The 15,755-nt window shown below is 45.4% G+C and overlaps 1 protein-coding gene across 4 annotated transcripts in view; it reads left to right on the top strand.

The window, feature by feature from the left end:
* The window catches only part of VPS13D (vacuolar protein sorting 13 homolog D), a 246,601-nt gene that overhangs the window by 218,058 nt on the left and 12,788 nt on the right, over positions 1-15,755 (top strand). For all 4 annotated transcript variants that reach the window (XM_081226396.1, XM_081226395.1, XM_081226398.1 and 1 more), the window contains one exon: positions 12,599-12,730. In XM_081226396.1, the coding sequence (XP_081082522.1) occupies positions 12,599-12,730 (132 nt within the window). The remainder of the gene's footprint in view (positions 1-12,598; positions 12,731-15,755) is intronic.

Raw genomic sequence — 15,755 nt, 5'->3', positions numbered from 1 at the left:
TATTTATTTACTACCCGTTCCTGTGGTAAAATTTGGCCGGTTAGTACTGATGCTGTACATAGTTGTATTAATAAAAATCTTGCTCTGCCTTTAGGCGGGGCCCTACTTGAAGCCAGGCCTTCCCAGGAAGCCCATCCTGCCCTCTTAGTGTGTAGGGCCAGGCCTCCTTAGTTCTCCCATCACTGAGATGTGGTCTAGGTAAGAACACCTTATCTTCCCAACTGGATTGTAAGCTTCTTGAGATCATGTTATTGCCTTCTTTGGTATCCCTGCAGTATCTTCAGAATGCTTAACACAGTGATGACCTCAGACTATGTATTAAAGAGAGTTTTATCAACAGTCATGCTGATAAGAAGTTTACTGTGTCCACAAAGACCCAAGATCAAGTTTGATTTTGCCACTTACCAGCTGAGTGGCCTTGGTCAAACTTCATAATCTCTCTAAGGCATGGTTTTCTCCTCTGTGAAATCGAATACTAATAAAACACCTCCTTATAAGAATGTTTTGAAGCTTAGAGTCAGCACTCAATAAATGCAGCTATGGAGACAAACTGTGAACCCTGGTGACCCAGCACTCTTAGTCCTGGTGTCTTGCCACCTAAGGTTGATGGGAAAATGCAGATGTCAGAGAGCGAGTGGAGGTGGCAGTCTGCTGTTTTTCCAAAGAGTATCCTTAGAGGTTCATGTGCTCTTCTGCTTAAAGACTCTTTGTTGAGTCTGAATGTGGTTATTTTTTCCAGCACGGAGCCTTGTAATCATTCGGGGACTCAGAGTGATGCCACAAGTTTAAAACGTGCCGATTTCTTCTTATGCTCTGCCAGTTTTTCTTAATGGTAGCATGAGTGCCTGCACGCATGCATACAGATGTGCACGTATGTACGTGCGTGCAGGCGTGTAAAATGCTTGGAAGAAATAAAAGACGGGATCAAATTTTGCCTGGCAGAGCAACTAACATCTCTAGTAGCCTCTAAGCATTTTCCCAAATGGACTTTAATTGGTTTCCTTCTGTTCTATTTTTATTTTGTAGTCATTTTAATGTATAGGAAGCCAACTCCTTCAAATGAGACATTTTATCATTAAAACATGTTATTTAGTTTAACCGCCGTGGGCCCAGCTTCACCAACATTGATGACTGGGAAGAAGGGTTCTGAGCAGTTGTTCTCCCATGACCTAACCACAGCTGTGACCCACCAGTCTGCGACGCACATGTACCCAAACTGAAGCAGGCTGGCAGCCAAGTGTTGCCTGCATTGTGGGCTTGGCCTCTCCACCTCAGGAGGCCAGCTTCTGTCCCTCCTTGCCCCCCCCCCGGTGGCCCGCAGCCCTGCTGTGGCATGTGGCATGTGGCATATGTGGCAAGAGGGCCCTTCTGGCCCACGTCAGCCTCGTGTGCTGATTAGACAGGAATCAGCAAATCTGTTGAGCGCGTGTTTAATGTGACACAGATGTGGAACATGCTGCAGATCTTTCTGCTTTACAAATTTTCAGCTTTTTGCATTTCATCAGTGTTGCTTATTATTTACAGAATGTAACTGGAGACAGTAGAACAGATTGTAATTTTTTAAAAAAGGTTTGGGGGGTGGTGATGGGGCCGCAGGGGATCCGGGAGAAAAAAATTCCAGTAGTGTGGAATGTCGTTTGCTGTCCAGACCAAACAAACCAGTTTGCCAAGGGTTGATGGACTATGGCAATCAGTCCCATTCATGTTCACACCGGCGGCACTTAATTATAAGGCAGCTTGACCTTCTTATCACCAAATAAAGAATAATCTTTTGTCACCAGGTTGAACGTCATGGCACCAGGCAGAAACGTACCCGTTGTCGAGGCACCGAAGGGTATCACTTAGCTGCCAGCTTGTGTTCTGTTTCCTTCCTGTCCAAAGAGAAAGGACACCATTGAACCTAATCCCCATTCGGACACATGGATGTTCCCCTTGCTTTATTCCTGCCCTGGCGTTATACGCAGGCACTGTGGCAAGAGCCGGAACAAAGAGAAGTCTCTTCTTTTGCCTGAGAAATCCAAGATAGTCTTGAGGGCATTGGAACGCTGGACCAGAGCCAGTTGGACCCAAGTTGAAAGGGAAGGTGTCATCTGTTGTTTGCAGAGGGCGGATTTGCCTAGAGGTGGCCTTGGTTCTGAGAAAGCTCAGCCACAGGTTAAATTCGAGGACAAACAATAAAAGAGTGCCAGCTGGTCAGAACGGAGATGAGGAGTAGGTGATTTGCTGATTCCTATATGTTTCTAGGCCAAAAGAACCTAAAACTTGGGACTGAAATAATGAAAGCCATACAGTAAAAATCCTTTGGGGAGGTTCTCCTTGGAATTTGAGCTAGTGCAGAGAATTGATCGCCTTGGTCAGAAGGTTCTGGGTTGCTTAAGTGCTGAGTGTCAACACTGGACTGGGCCGTCCGTAGGGAGCCAGGCCCCTGAGCCGTTTCCAGAGTTCCAGGCCCTGCTGCTCTTTTCCTTCCTGGAAAAGTGCAGATGCTGCATGGTCCCCCGAGGCCAACAGGCAGCTGTCCAGTTGCCCCCTCGGGAGGACATGACCCAGGTCAATAACTTTCTAGTGTCCGTCCACGAGGGAATGATCAGCATTCCTACGCCCCAGGGGTTTCTGGGTTGTTACCAACTCCCAGCCCTTCCCCGATTGGGTCTCGAGGAGGAGTTCCCCAACGGACGGCCCCTTCTCCAGCCTCGGCTTCAGAAGCAGCAGCTCTGGCTCCCCTGCCGCCGGTCCTGCACAGGCTTGTGGCCTTCGGTCTGGTCATTTAGCGTCTGTGTATTGAGCTGGGGTACAGTGATGCATGGAAGAGACGGAAAGCTCTGGCTCCACGTGGCTTCCATTCAACTCCCATCACACTCTCCAGGCCACGGCTTATTCAGAACACGAGGTCCCTCCCTGGAAAAGGTTGGTGCCTGGAGAAAGGGTGTGTGCTGTGTCACCGGCTGGCTCCGCTACCCTTCCAGGGTCACAGTTTCTCCCTCAACCGCCTCAAGTCTAACCTCAGGGCCTGAAACAGACCCTGTTTATCCCTGTGAGTGAGGCAACTGTAGGTAAACTTTCATTCTCATGGCAGTTGCTAATCTTCAGTGTCCTCATCCGTTTTTTGTTTGTTTGCTTTTTTGACTGCACCGGGTCTTCCTTGCGGCATGCAGGCTTCTTAGTTGCGGCATGCAAACTCTTAGTTGCTGGGCTTCCCTGGTGGCGCAGTGGTTGAGAGTCCGCCTGCCGATGCAGGGGACACGGGTTCGTGCCCCGGTCCGGGAAGATCCCACATGCCGCGGAGCGGCTGGGCCCGTGAGCCATGGCCGCTGAGCCTGCGCGTCCGGAGCCTGTGCTCCGCAACGGGAGAGGCCACAACAGTGAGAGGCCCGCGTACCACAAAAAAAAAACAAAAAAAACCAAAAAACTCTTAGTTGCGGCATGCATGTGGGATCTATTTCCCTAACCAGGGGTGGAACCTGGGCCCCCTGTAATGGGAGCGCGGAGTCTTACCCACTGGACCACCAGGGAAGTCCCTCCTCGTCCGTTTTTGAAGCATCTTCTCTAGTGCCCTCTTTCTCCTTTTCCACCTCACCTCCACCAGTACTCTGTTAGATAGTAAACGGTTGTATAAAGCTTCCGGCCTGAATGAATAGGTGGTTTTGAAAAAGAACACAAATCACAAAGTAGGTCCTCAGAGAGCTGCAGCACCCAGACCTGCTTGGCTTTGGTCACGAGGGAGGGAGGCCCTTCACACAACAGAGTGTGGAGGCCCAGGGCTGGGGGGATGCTAAGGACACAGCCCACACCACCCACCCCCCCACTCAGTCAGGGCCATGCCATTTTCAGGGGTTGGATGTATTCAGGTGATCTTGCAGACTTCATTGAGAGACAGTGTTCTATCCCCAAAAACCTCTGTTATGATGGCTTTTATTAATGGCAATATTCTAAAACTCTGTTCATTCCAATTCTAAAAATTTGACATTTGGTAAAGTTTGTTGAGCTGCTAGATTGATTAGCTCTTAGCTCTTTTAAAAAGTTCTTTAAGCAGATGAGACATGAATGGCGTAAGTCAGGTGAGGAAACACTTAGGCAGCAGTAGTTCCTGTAGAAAACACCTATATAACCAAACATTTGATGTACCCCTTATGGATTATCCTTACATATCCAGTAAACCATGTTCCCCATAGTGTGCTGTCATAGATCTGAGTTTTAAAAGTTAATGTGTTTTGGTATTTTAAATTGACTTGACACTCAGTAATTCAGAATAAGGGTAGGGGAGAGGGAGGAAACTTTTATGAGTACCTACTATGTGCCAGGCACTGTGCTGTGCACTTTTCATATATTATCTCAACATTATTGACCAAGTAAGTATTGTATTCCCATTTATTGATAAGGAAACTGAGGCTGAGAGAAATCCAGTAACTTCCTCAGGATCCCTCAGCTAATAAGTGACTGGACAGGAATTCAAGTTTGTTTGTCTTTTTCCAAAGATTTGTGTTCTTCCCTACACCACCATGCTTCTAAATTTCATCCCTCTCTTAAAGGGGGTCAACTTTTGGGAGAAGGTAGATCATGTAAAGAAAGAGATTATGTAATTTTTGCTAGAAATCAATCTGAAAATAATATGGTTTGTTTAATTTAATCAACTTGTTAGCATTAGCATTTGCACTTAATAGCTACAAAATAAGTTTACCAGGAACTGTGTATTTTGGCCCATGTGAAACATCTTAGGATTGGCATTAGAGGTGACAGGTTAGTAGGGAAACTGACCATGGTCTGAGAGATTCCTATAAAGCACCATACTGTGAATCAGAATGTTGTGCTTAGAACATAAATGAAGCTTGCGTTTTTAAATGCCTTGGTTTTGTAGTGATGTTGAAAGTTGCAAACCACCTTATAAGTTGTCAACTACTTTTTGAAAAAGCAAAGCAAATCCAGAATGCATGCAAAAGTTAGTTGTTTTAGGAAATCCAAGGCTCTCAGACTATAATCTCAGTATGATATTATCCACTTGATTGGAATTCGTTATGAAGTGAGTCTGCCTTACCCCTCCCCCCAGCTTCATGAGCAGGTAGTCTCACCCCTGAGGCAGTTAGTTGACTAGGGAAAAAAAGCTCTGAATTAGTCTTGTTCTTAGAGTTTAAATCCCAGTAGGCATATCTGTTGGCATTAGTCCTACGAGCTGTCACAGTTGCAATGTCATGGGGTCCCCCAAACATGTGTTAGGTTATAGGAAGCCTTGACCCCTATAAACAAGTCAGGTGTGAATCCCACTGTGGAGAAAGCCCAGCCCAGGAAATGTCCTCCCCACTGCAGGATGTCAAATCACTAAAAACTTAACAGCAATAATAATATAATTTCTAACAGTTTCATGGATCAACATCTTTCCCACATTTTCAGTTGCAACAATACAATATGGGATTTTATGTGTTGTTACACGCACGACTTCAGAACTCTAGGGAGAGGTAAGTAGAATGTTGACGAGGAAGCAGAAGGGAAAGGGGAATATTTCAGTGTGAAGCAGTTTCCCCAATAAGAAAACTAAGAGGGAAAGATTGGATGTTGGATCCTAGCCCATCTTGGTGGTTTCAGCCACCGAGGCTAAGCTAAGTTAGGGCCCCTCTCGGGCACCCATGGCATCCTCTGCAGATCCGTCATCACTGTTGTCGTCATCATGATCAGTAGCATTTTATCGAGCGCATATTACGTACCAGGCACTGTTATAAGCGCTGTACACATTCTGACTCCTCACAGCAACCCCATTAGAATCCCCATTTTATAGATGAGGAAACCAAGGCTCCAAGAGGTTACACAACTGGCCATAGGTCACAGTTTGTAAATGGTGGAAGTGGGATTCAAACCCAGCCGTCGTATTACACTCCCTCTATCCTAGGGCTCCCCTGCTGCATTATAATTGTGTTTCTGTTTCTCCTCCATTAGACTCCAGGAAGCTCCCTGGAAACTCCATTCATCTCTGTCTTCCTAAAGGCCTAGCGCGGCCTGTGCTCAGGAAGAAGAGTTCATTAAATGGGGTGGGCGTGGGGGCAGAGGCAGGCAGAGGCCAGTCCCAAGGCTCAGTTAGTAATTCGTTTACCTCTACTGACAGAGGGTTGCTTTCTGCCCAAACTTTTTTTTTTTTTTTTTCTTTTTTTTTGTGGTACGCGGGCCTCTCACTGTTGTGGCCTCTCCCGTTGCGGAGCACAGGCTCAGCAGCCATGGCTCACGGGCCCAGCCGCTCCGCGACATGTGGGATCTTCCCGGACCGGGGCACGAACCCATGTCCCCTGCATCGGCAGGCGGACTCTCAACCACTGAGCCACCAGGGAAGCCCCCAACCTTTTTTTTTGTGTGTGTGCGTTCAAAATCCAAATTGTCGTTGGATATTTGGTCCAATTTTCTTGGTTCAAGATTTAACGCAGCCACAGCTCAGGGGTTATCACTAAACCTGTGGGTGGAATACTACCTCTGAGCAGGTTCTAGAAAGTGGCATTCTGTCTAGAATTCCTATGGGTGGAATACTACCTCTGAGCAGGTTCTAGGAAGTGGCATCCTGTTTGTCACGCAACTATGGGGAAGAGTTTCTCCTGTGAACTGAGCCTGACTTCAGAGGTTTCCAACCTCTAGTAGTCTTCTCTGATTGCAGTTTGCACTGAAAGGAGTAAAATATGTTAGTGGAGAGGAAGTGCTTTTCCACTTAGTCTTTGGAAGTGGATGCAGTCGTGAGGAGAGGGCTCCAGGTCAGAGGTCAGATGTCACCCATGGCATGGCAGGCCTGGTGATCGTCCAGACAGTGCGACGCAGTGGGTATCAGAGGAAGCTTTAACCAATTCATACACTCCAGTGCAGAGAGTGCTGTTTCAAGAGACTGTTGAGTTCCTTTTAGAGAGCTGACAAATGTTTGACTGAACCATTCCGTCAAGAATTCCGGTACAGTAAGTCCCCTACGTACGAACGAATTCCGCTTTGAGAGCACGTTCGTAAGCCCAATTTGTTCTTAAGTCCAACGAAATTAGCCTAGGTACCCAACTAACACAATTGGCTATATAGTACGGTACTGTAATAGGTTTATAATACTTTGCACACAATCATACATTAAAAAGAAACACAAAAAATAAAACATTTTCAGTCTTACAGTACAGTACCTTGAAAAGCACCGTAGTACAGTACAACAGCTGGCATTACAGGGGCTGGCATCGAGTGAACAGGCAAGAGGAGTCACTGACTGGAGGAGGGAGGGGAGGTGGGAGATGGTAGAGCTGAAGGATCGTCAGCAACAGGCGACGGAGGGCGAGCTGCCATGTCACTCACGCCTGATGCTGATGGAACGCATGTTCGCGTCTTTGAAAGTTCGCAACTTGAAGGTAGGGGGCTTGCTGTGTCTTGTAGCTGTCATTCATCAACAGGTAGTATTTAAAGAGATAGTCTGGGTTGACCTTCTCAGCTTAATTATTTGTGCCCCGTCCAGCACAGTATATACAGGTTAAATATTTAATTAAAACAAAAGTCTCGGACACACATAAAGTAAATGCAAGAACAATCCATCACTTTGTTGGGGTGAGTACACACAGCCCCTAAAGAGGATGGCATTCATCAGTTGAATAAACATTCTATTAAGCTAGGAAGTCACATGTTTGACACACACACTTTCTCCTCATTTACTGATTATTTTTGAACTTCGCTTGGTTGATAGACATTGGCCATGACAGATTCCTCAACCAACTAATATCTTAACTCAAGCTGTACAGGGGTATGTGTATGTGTGTACAACATCTGTCTTCAACTAATAGAACTATGACATAGTTACTCATTATGGAAGCAAAGAACAAATATTAGCTGGCCAACTGTTGACCCTCAGGCTGAAAGGCAGGATCAACCAAGAGAATGGAATTGGTTAGATCTCCCTGTGTCACCTTGTTTGGATTTACTGTTGCTTCAAGAAAATGGCAGGGATTGTTTCCATTACTCTGATCTTTGGCTTTGGCTCCAGCGTATGTCAGATAGCAGTGGCCAGATGCAAACTTGCTTGGTATTGATCTCTCCCACTAGGTGGGTATCTGCAGTGTATCAGCCACTGTATCAGCAGCCCCTTCCCCGGGGGGAGAGTCGTCCATGCTGTACAGCCAACTCCCTGACATTTTCATGGAGTTCAAAGCCCAAGTTCGTTTGGTGCTGACATTTTGGATTAGCTGGTTGACTGGAAGGCCTGCTTCTTTCTATACACTGTGAAATTTCTAAACCGCAGCAGCTGAGGGCTTAAAATGGCCGACAGACCCCCAGCTGGCAGCAATTAAGTGCACCACAGCCCTTCGGCTAAACAAAGGTTTGTGGAGGCACGGTTGCTGCATATGCACTAAGCAGACTCGGCTGTAAACTCTCTTTTGTGTTGACTGTTAGTGAGAGACGCTGTCAGCTAATGAGAGGTGAGTGGGTGGAGTTTCGCCACCTCTTGTTTAATGATGCGTTATCCCCGGGATGGTGGTCCCAAGACCCTGCCCAAGAGGCAGCAGATCTTGACAGTGAAGGTGATCGTGAGAGAAGGAGCAAGGCGGCCAGAGGAAGCCAGAGGATAGTCTGAGGACGGTCCAGCAGTGACAGGCAGGAGTAGCATAGAAGCTGATCTTTCTGCTCTGGTGCCTGTGTGCGGGCTCCACGTCTGCGCCACTTATTTAATGGACTCCATTATGCTGTAGGTTGAAAGGGGAAGGTGGGCATGAGAAGACAAAATGCTATTTTAGGGCTTCCCTGGTGGCGCAGTGGTTGAGAGTCCGCCTGCCGATGCAGGGGACACGGGTTCGTGCCCCGGTCCGGGAAGATCCCACATGCCGCGGAGCGGCTGCGCCAGTGAGCCATGGCCGCTGAGCCTGCGCTTCCGGAGCCTGTGCTCCGCAACGGGAGAGGCCACAACAGTGAGAGGCCCGCATACCACAAAAAAAAAAAGAAAGAAAGAAAGAAAAATTTTAAATTCAGTTCCTTAGTCACACTGGCCACATTTCAAGTGTTAGTAGCTACACATGGCCAGTGGCTGTGTACTGGACAGTGCTGTCCTGGACAGTACCAAGTGTTGGAAGGTATATAGTTTACCAGGTTCTCTGAAGTACATTGTTGGTGGGTGTGTAAACTGGTTCAGCCTCTCTGAAAACAACTTGAGTTGTCTTGTTAGGTGAACATTCATGCCCTGTGTGAGTGTCCAGCAAACACCTCCTAGATATATACCCAAAGAAACTCTTGCCCAGGGTCACCAGGAGACAGGTACAGGAATGTACATAGCAGCATTGTTTGTAAGAGCAAAACATGGAAATGATCCATGTGCCATCAACAGGAAGCTGGGTGAATGATGGTGTATTCATACAGTGGAATAATTACGAGCCGGTACAATTAGTGAATTGTAGCTGCACACAAAAGAATGATTGAATCTTAGCAATATGACTTCAAGGAGGAAGAAGTAAGTCCCAAAACATAAAAAGGCAGTGCCATCCTTTTCCAGAAGCCCAAAACAATGAAAACCAGAGAACGTAACAGGACTACTATACCAGAACATACTTTGAAATGTGATAAGACTACGTGCAGAAGAAAAGTAAAGGAACGATAAGTCCAAGATTCAGAGTAGTGGCTGTCTCAGATAGACGAGGAAGAAGGAGGGACAGGGAGGGGGAGGGGCAGCAGAGGACCACACAGACAAGATTCGAGTTATGGTCAGACAGTGGGGTTTTCGTGCTAGGGATAGTGGTTTCAAAGATGTTTATTATATCATTTAAAACAGAGAAAAGGCCAGTGATGATAGTGGGCCCTAAACAGAGGATAATGATGCATCTAGTCCTAAAGTCCAGTTTACAACGAAAATGAATCGAGTCCTTTCCTTCCAAATGCTCATAGGCTCACTGGAACATACATGAAAGTGACTTAAGAACAGTCACTTAACAGCTGTTTTTCAGATACCAACATTGTATTAACTGAATCCCAGAGTGAACAAATTGAGGGTTACCACCACGTACAGCCACACTGGTTTCAGAGGGTTACTTGAATTTTCAGGGCCATCGTCAATACATGAAGAAAACAGTCCCATCACACTGTGGCCCGCACTGAAGAATATCACTCTAAACTTTCTGCTGGCTTAGGTTTGGGACTAAATTTGTTCACATACAAATGGTTTTAACCCACACACTCCCCAGCCTCTCAACTTGGACCTCAGAATTGAACATTTTAGTTAAGTTTTGGAGAAGAAAGAATAGTTTTTCGGATTCCAACAATGATAAGGAAGCAGGGGATTACGGGAAGAATTCCTTTAATCCAGCTCTGTTTCTAGTGAGAGTATGTCTAAATCACCCCTTCTAGAAGTATTCCCTACATTTATAAGACCACAAGAGAGGCTTCGTTTCCTCCCACAGCAAAGTTGAGCTCGCTCGCTCTCCTGTATCTGTGAACAGTGAGCCTTGAATGCCGCACTGACCTCCTCCGAGCAGCAGGATCTGAACTCTATATCCAACCTTCCCTTGGTGTGTGGTTGATCGCGGATGGAGGACCTTGGAAATGGGAAGATAGTTTGCAGCCTGTTGGGGAGGCAGATAAGCAAGTATTTTATCGAAGTGGGATGTGAAGCAAATGTGTTTTGAGCACATGACCGAATCTGACTTGTTTTTGAAAGGGTCATTCTCGTTCCTGTGAGGAGAATGGACAGGAGTGGAAACAGAAAGAATAAGTTATAAGACTATAGTAACAATCCGTTACAAATCCAGAGATCATTTGTCAGTTATGAGAGAGATGGAGAAATGTCGAGATGTGGGGTGCACGTGGAAGCCGAGCCTCCGGACCTCCCAGTAGATCGGGGAGTCAGGATGAAACATTACATTGAAAGACGAGGAGCAGGCCTGTCATATCCTCCTGGGGCCTTTGGGCTTCTGCCACAGTGCCCGAACCTCTTTCAGGAGCTTCAGGGGTGCCTTGGGGAGAAGATACTTTCTGAGCCTGTCCTGGACAGTGTTTGAAATGACAATCGCTGTTTCGCTGGGCAAGGAGATAAGAACAGGACTCAGCTACCTGGAAAAGTACACCACGCTCCTTCCCCTGGGTTCCTCTCACTCACAGTGTTTTCCAGCATCCTAACACCAGCAGTTGTCAAGCTTCCCTATGACGGGTGAACTCTGTGAGCGGCTCCCTACACTGCCCTCCGTATTTTCAACCAGTAGTTGGGATCTAAATAGCCAGCAGTGGGCCTCAGTCCTGAAGAAGGAATTGAGACTGTGCATAGCAGGAATATGTGAATATATTAATATCATATCAATAACATTGGGTTGTTTACCCATTCCCTTGGTGCAGATGGTCGAAACTTCTTTTTAGTCTCGCTTGGAGAACGCAATTAGTAGCACTTGGGGCATCCTTATTACTGAGCTTTTAAAACATTATCACTGGATGTCTGGTTTTCCAGCCCATGTCAAGCATTACCCAGGTCTGGGACTTGAGGCAGCATGGCCTGTTAGGCGGAGTGTTGACATGGGCCCAGGAGGGCTTTGCGTCCTCCCAGGTTTGCAGCTAACCCGCTGACTGTTTCTGTCCATATCTTTACCCTGATTCACCCACCAGGCACTTCTCTGCCCTTGCAAGTAAGTCTTTCCACTGCTGTTAGCACACGATCCTGGAGTGCTGATTCAGTGTGTAAGCCTAGGCCTCGCTTGTAGATATGTCTAGAGAGGGGTGTTTTGCTTCAATGGAATCCAGGAACAAATAATGAAAAGTACACCAAGTACAAGGCCGAGGACAGACCAGGCACACTCTTATCAGTCATCTGAAATATGCACAGCCTTTCCAAAACAAATATGGACTCCTGTTTCTAGGAAAACACCAAAAAGTACTTATCAATTACCCTGTATATGGTTTGTGGAAAAAGACAACATCAGCCTACCCTGAAAGCCATAGCAAAGCAGATTCCTTTTGGGCAACGGACAGCTGAGGGCCATGAGTGAGAGCCGCTGCAGAATCCCAGACTGTGGCCTGGGACCAGTCCATGGAGCCTTTCTTCTCCCTCCTGTGATCACTGTGTCCCTCACCCTACACCCAGGCAGCTGAGCTCATCCTAGAAGAAGCTGGGAAGCTTGGTGTGTTCTGACTCATGCCCAAAGCCTCTCGCTCTTCTTCCTGACCCTTTACAAGTCCAGAGGTGCCTCTCCTGAAGAGATTCCTAGAAAAATAGAGTGTGACCAAGTGGAAGTCCAGTAATAATAACCATAACAAGAGCCACTGTTGGTAGATAGCCTGCATTCTGTCAAACATGGACTTGATGGGCATGATTTTGTTTGATCTTCACGGCAGTCCTGTGAGGCGGGTGTCATCATCCTATTTTACAGAGAACTGGAACTGAGGGTTGAAGAAGTTAACTGACTTGTCCATGATCAAATAGCTAGAAAATGGCAGCAGTGAGGTTCTTGTTCAAAATTGGAGCCTTTAACCACTTTCTTCTAGTGCATTCACGGGGGGTAACTAAATGTAGTTTAATTCCGGTCACCAGATTTAGAGTATGTCCTGCATTAAGTGGTGTTTTTGTCTGAGGCGAGGAAGGAAGGGAAATCATTTTGACGTTTCACACTTAACCTCTTTGCTTTTTGTCCATTTCCCCACCTAGGACCCAAGCACAGAGGGTACGGAAACCGCGGTGCTGCACAGGGCCCCAGGGCCTGCTTCCCCGCTATTCTGAGAGCCAGGCCGAAGGGCAGGAGCAGCTCTTCAAGCTAACAGACAACATACAAGACGAATTGTAAGTTGGAGCCGTGGGACACCAGCCCTTCTGGTTCACCACGTTGTCTTTTCTGGCTTTGAGTCTGAGAAGTTTCTATCCGATCTGAGTATCACCGTGACTCTTAGGCCTTGGAACTGGTCAACAAGATTCCTTGGCCCAGATGTTTTATAGATTCAGATACAACAATGGTTCTCAAACTGAGTTCCATAGCGGGACCTTAACGTTGGCAATCTCTTTCTAATTAGTTCAAAAAGAGAAGATAAAACGTTCTCAATCTAAAGGTTTTTTGCCCCGTAAAACTTTCCTAAACTTTGGTGTTTTGTTGTTTGCTGCAGAATGCTAGTAAAACAAAACAGATAAACAACAAACAACTGGTAGCTGAAAATTTTGGAAATGCAGTGTTCTTAAGGTTGTTTTGTTATTCTTTGAATGTGGAGCCTTATATACTTAGGATCTCGTTATATTTTCAGTTAGTGAAGTTTTTCCTAGTTGATGTGGTAGAATTCAGTATATCACTATTTTAGGATATTCTGCTGAGACTCTTTTAGTGTAAAATGCTCTGTAACCTAACTAGGTGTTAGAAACACAGTCCAGAGAAAGCAATTAGTTCTGCCTGATAAGTAGCAAAATACTAGCTTAATTTCTCTTAATGCTTATTTATCTCTCTTAAGATAAAGCAAGCTAGGGAGGGTTCAGAGGACCATGAATGTTTTTGGTTGGTGGAGGATATCTGAAGTAGAGGTTAGCTCTCAGGAGAGCCTTCAGCGTCATTGTTAGAAATGCTGTTAAGCTAACCTCATCTCATAGTTTTGTAGCAGTGTTTGAACAGGGATATCAAAAGTCAAATCCAGAATTCATTTGTTGCTTGCTGCATGGGATGGCGTCTTCCTAGATATGTTTTCTGTAACTCAGGCTCCCTGCAGTGTTATTGGAAAGTCTCTCGGTGATGGAGGTGTATTACATTATCGTAGTCAGCTCAGGCTGCCATAAAAAAATACCGTTGACTGAGTGACTTAAGACGACAAAAAGTTATTTCTCATAGTCTGAGGCTGGGAAGTCCAAGATCAAGGTGCTGGCTGAGTTGGTTCCTGGTGCAGGCTCTCTTCCCGGCTTGCAGACGGCCACCTTCTGGCTGTGTCCTCACATGGCAGAGAAAGGGTGAGCAAGATCTCTGGTGTCTCCTATAGAATCAGGGCCCCACCCTTATGACCTCATTTAACCTTTATTACTTCCTTGCTCCAAATAGGTGGGGACATAATTCTGTCCATAGCATACATCTGTCTGCTCTTTTAGTCTAGCCTCAGCTCTGGCCATCACTCCAATAACCAGAATCCCCAGTGTTTGACTCCAGGGAGGGCTTTATATTCCTGCCTGCCTTCGGTGAGGATTTGGTGCCATGGCTGCCCTATATACCACTTTGCTAATGTAACTTTTGGCCCTTGGATCGGAGGCTCAGAGAGTCATTCCTCAGGTGTAGCGGGACATGGTGCAGAGTCTACTAGAATGGCAGCTCCATGAGGGCCGCAGTTTTTGTCTGTTCCATTCATTGAAGAATCCTTAGTACATGGAACAGTGCCTGGCACATACTAGGCACTCAACAAATATTTGTTGAATGAATGATAGTTGGAGAGTTATTGTACATTGTGCTTCTAATTTTCTTTCCCACTCACCCTTATTCAAGTGAAACCTTGTGAAGTTCATTTTCAAGTCAAACCTTGGTCCTTGCGAATTCATTTTCAATAGGATGACATATGCCAAGAACACAGGGAGAAATTGTGTACTACAGCTAACATAGGCTTGCTCCCAGTGAGACACGTGCATTGAAAACAGAGCCATGGAAAGCTGAAAACCGAAATCAAAATGAAGTCAGTAAAACAGATTTCATGAAACTCTTAAAATTAATAAGAACTAGGAAAAGATGTTGGCGTGAATGACTTTTGACTCTTAAGATGAAAACCATGTGTCTCTACCCAAGTTTGTGGGTTAAATCTTGCCAGTGAATGTTGAAGAAGCCACATGACCGTAGCCTTCCTCAGTGTACAGGGAAGAAGTCATCGGGGACCTGGCAAATGTTCCTCTGAAGTATCCTCGGTTGTCAGGCTGGGTCTTCACGGTGACGTGAATGTTGGAGGCATCCCTCTGCAAGAAAGGCGTTTTCAGGAGAAGCACAGGAGTGCCATAGAATACCTGACTTTTATCCTGGAATCGTAATTAAAAACATGTTTAAAGACCCAATTATTTGCATATTTTCCTTCAGAGTTAACCCCTTAAAAGGCTCTTTAATACCTTGCCCTACTGTTCTAACTAAATGTTTCCACATTTTTTTCCAGTTAGACTCACTGTTTCACTTCTGGAAAATATTGTGTAATTACTTCCTGATGTAGTGAAAACCCCGCGAAGTCCACAGTGCCATGGTTACTTCAACTTTGTTCTCCCAGATCAAGTTTCATTTAATTTTCTATTTTATTTAATTAATTAGTATTAAAAAGATAGTTGCTGACATATGATTTAAGGTCTGGCCAACTGAAAAGGCTTCAGTTTCGAATGAATCAAATGTTCCTCTGTTATGTTACAAAATTGCCATTACTTTCCATTTTTCTTAAGTTTGGTTCTGAAATCAGATCCTGGGTTAAGATGATGTTAAAGTGAAATTTGTTCTATTTATTAAATTAATTTTTCTCTGTAACTAGTGTCTAGTCTGTAGACAGAAACCTCATTCTCATTAAAAAAAAAAAAAGAAAGAAAGAAAAGAAAGAAAGAAAGAAAAGAAAGAAAGGAGTACCTATTTTATTTCCAATACACCATCACAGACCAAGTTACATACTAGCAATGTAACCACTAGGGTGGCTCTCTCTTTACCTTTTCCAAAAAAGTGCTTACAAGCAATGCACATGACCTAAGTAGCTGCCCAGACATACTGTTTTCTGGAGGTTATTTGACAATTAGATTATATTTTTAAAATGTAGTTTTAGGAAACAGTATTTGTGAGATTTTTTTATAGATATTATTTTATGCTTTAAAAAAGAAGCTTTCAGTTCTCTAT

Source organism: Mesoplodon bidens (genome assembly GCF_964165515.1).
Source record: "Mesoplodon bidens genome assembly, chromosome: 2".
In the NCBI taxonomy this organism is placed as follows: Eukaryota; Metazoa; Chordata; class Mammalia; order Artiodactyla; family Ziphiidae; genus Mesoplodon; species Mesoplodon bidens.
This window is presented reverse-complemented; position numbering and strand designations above follow the sequence as displayed.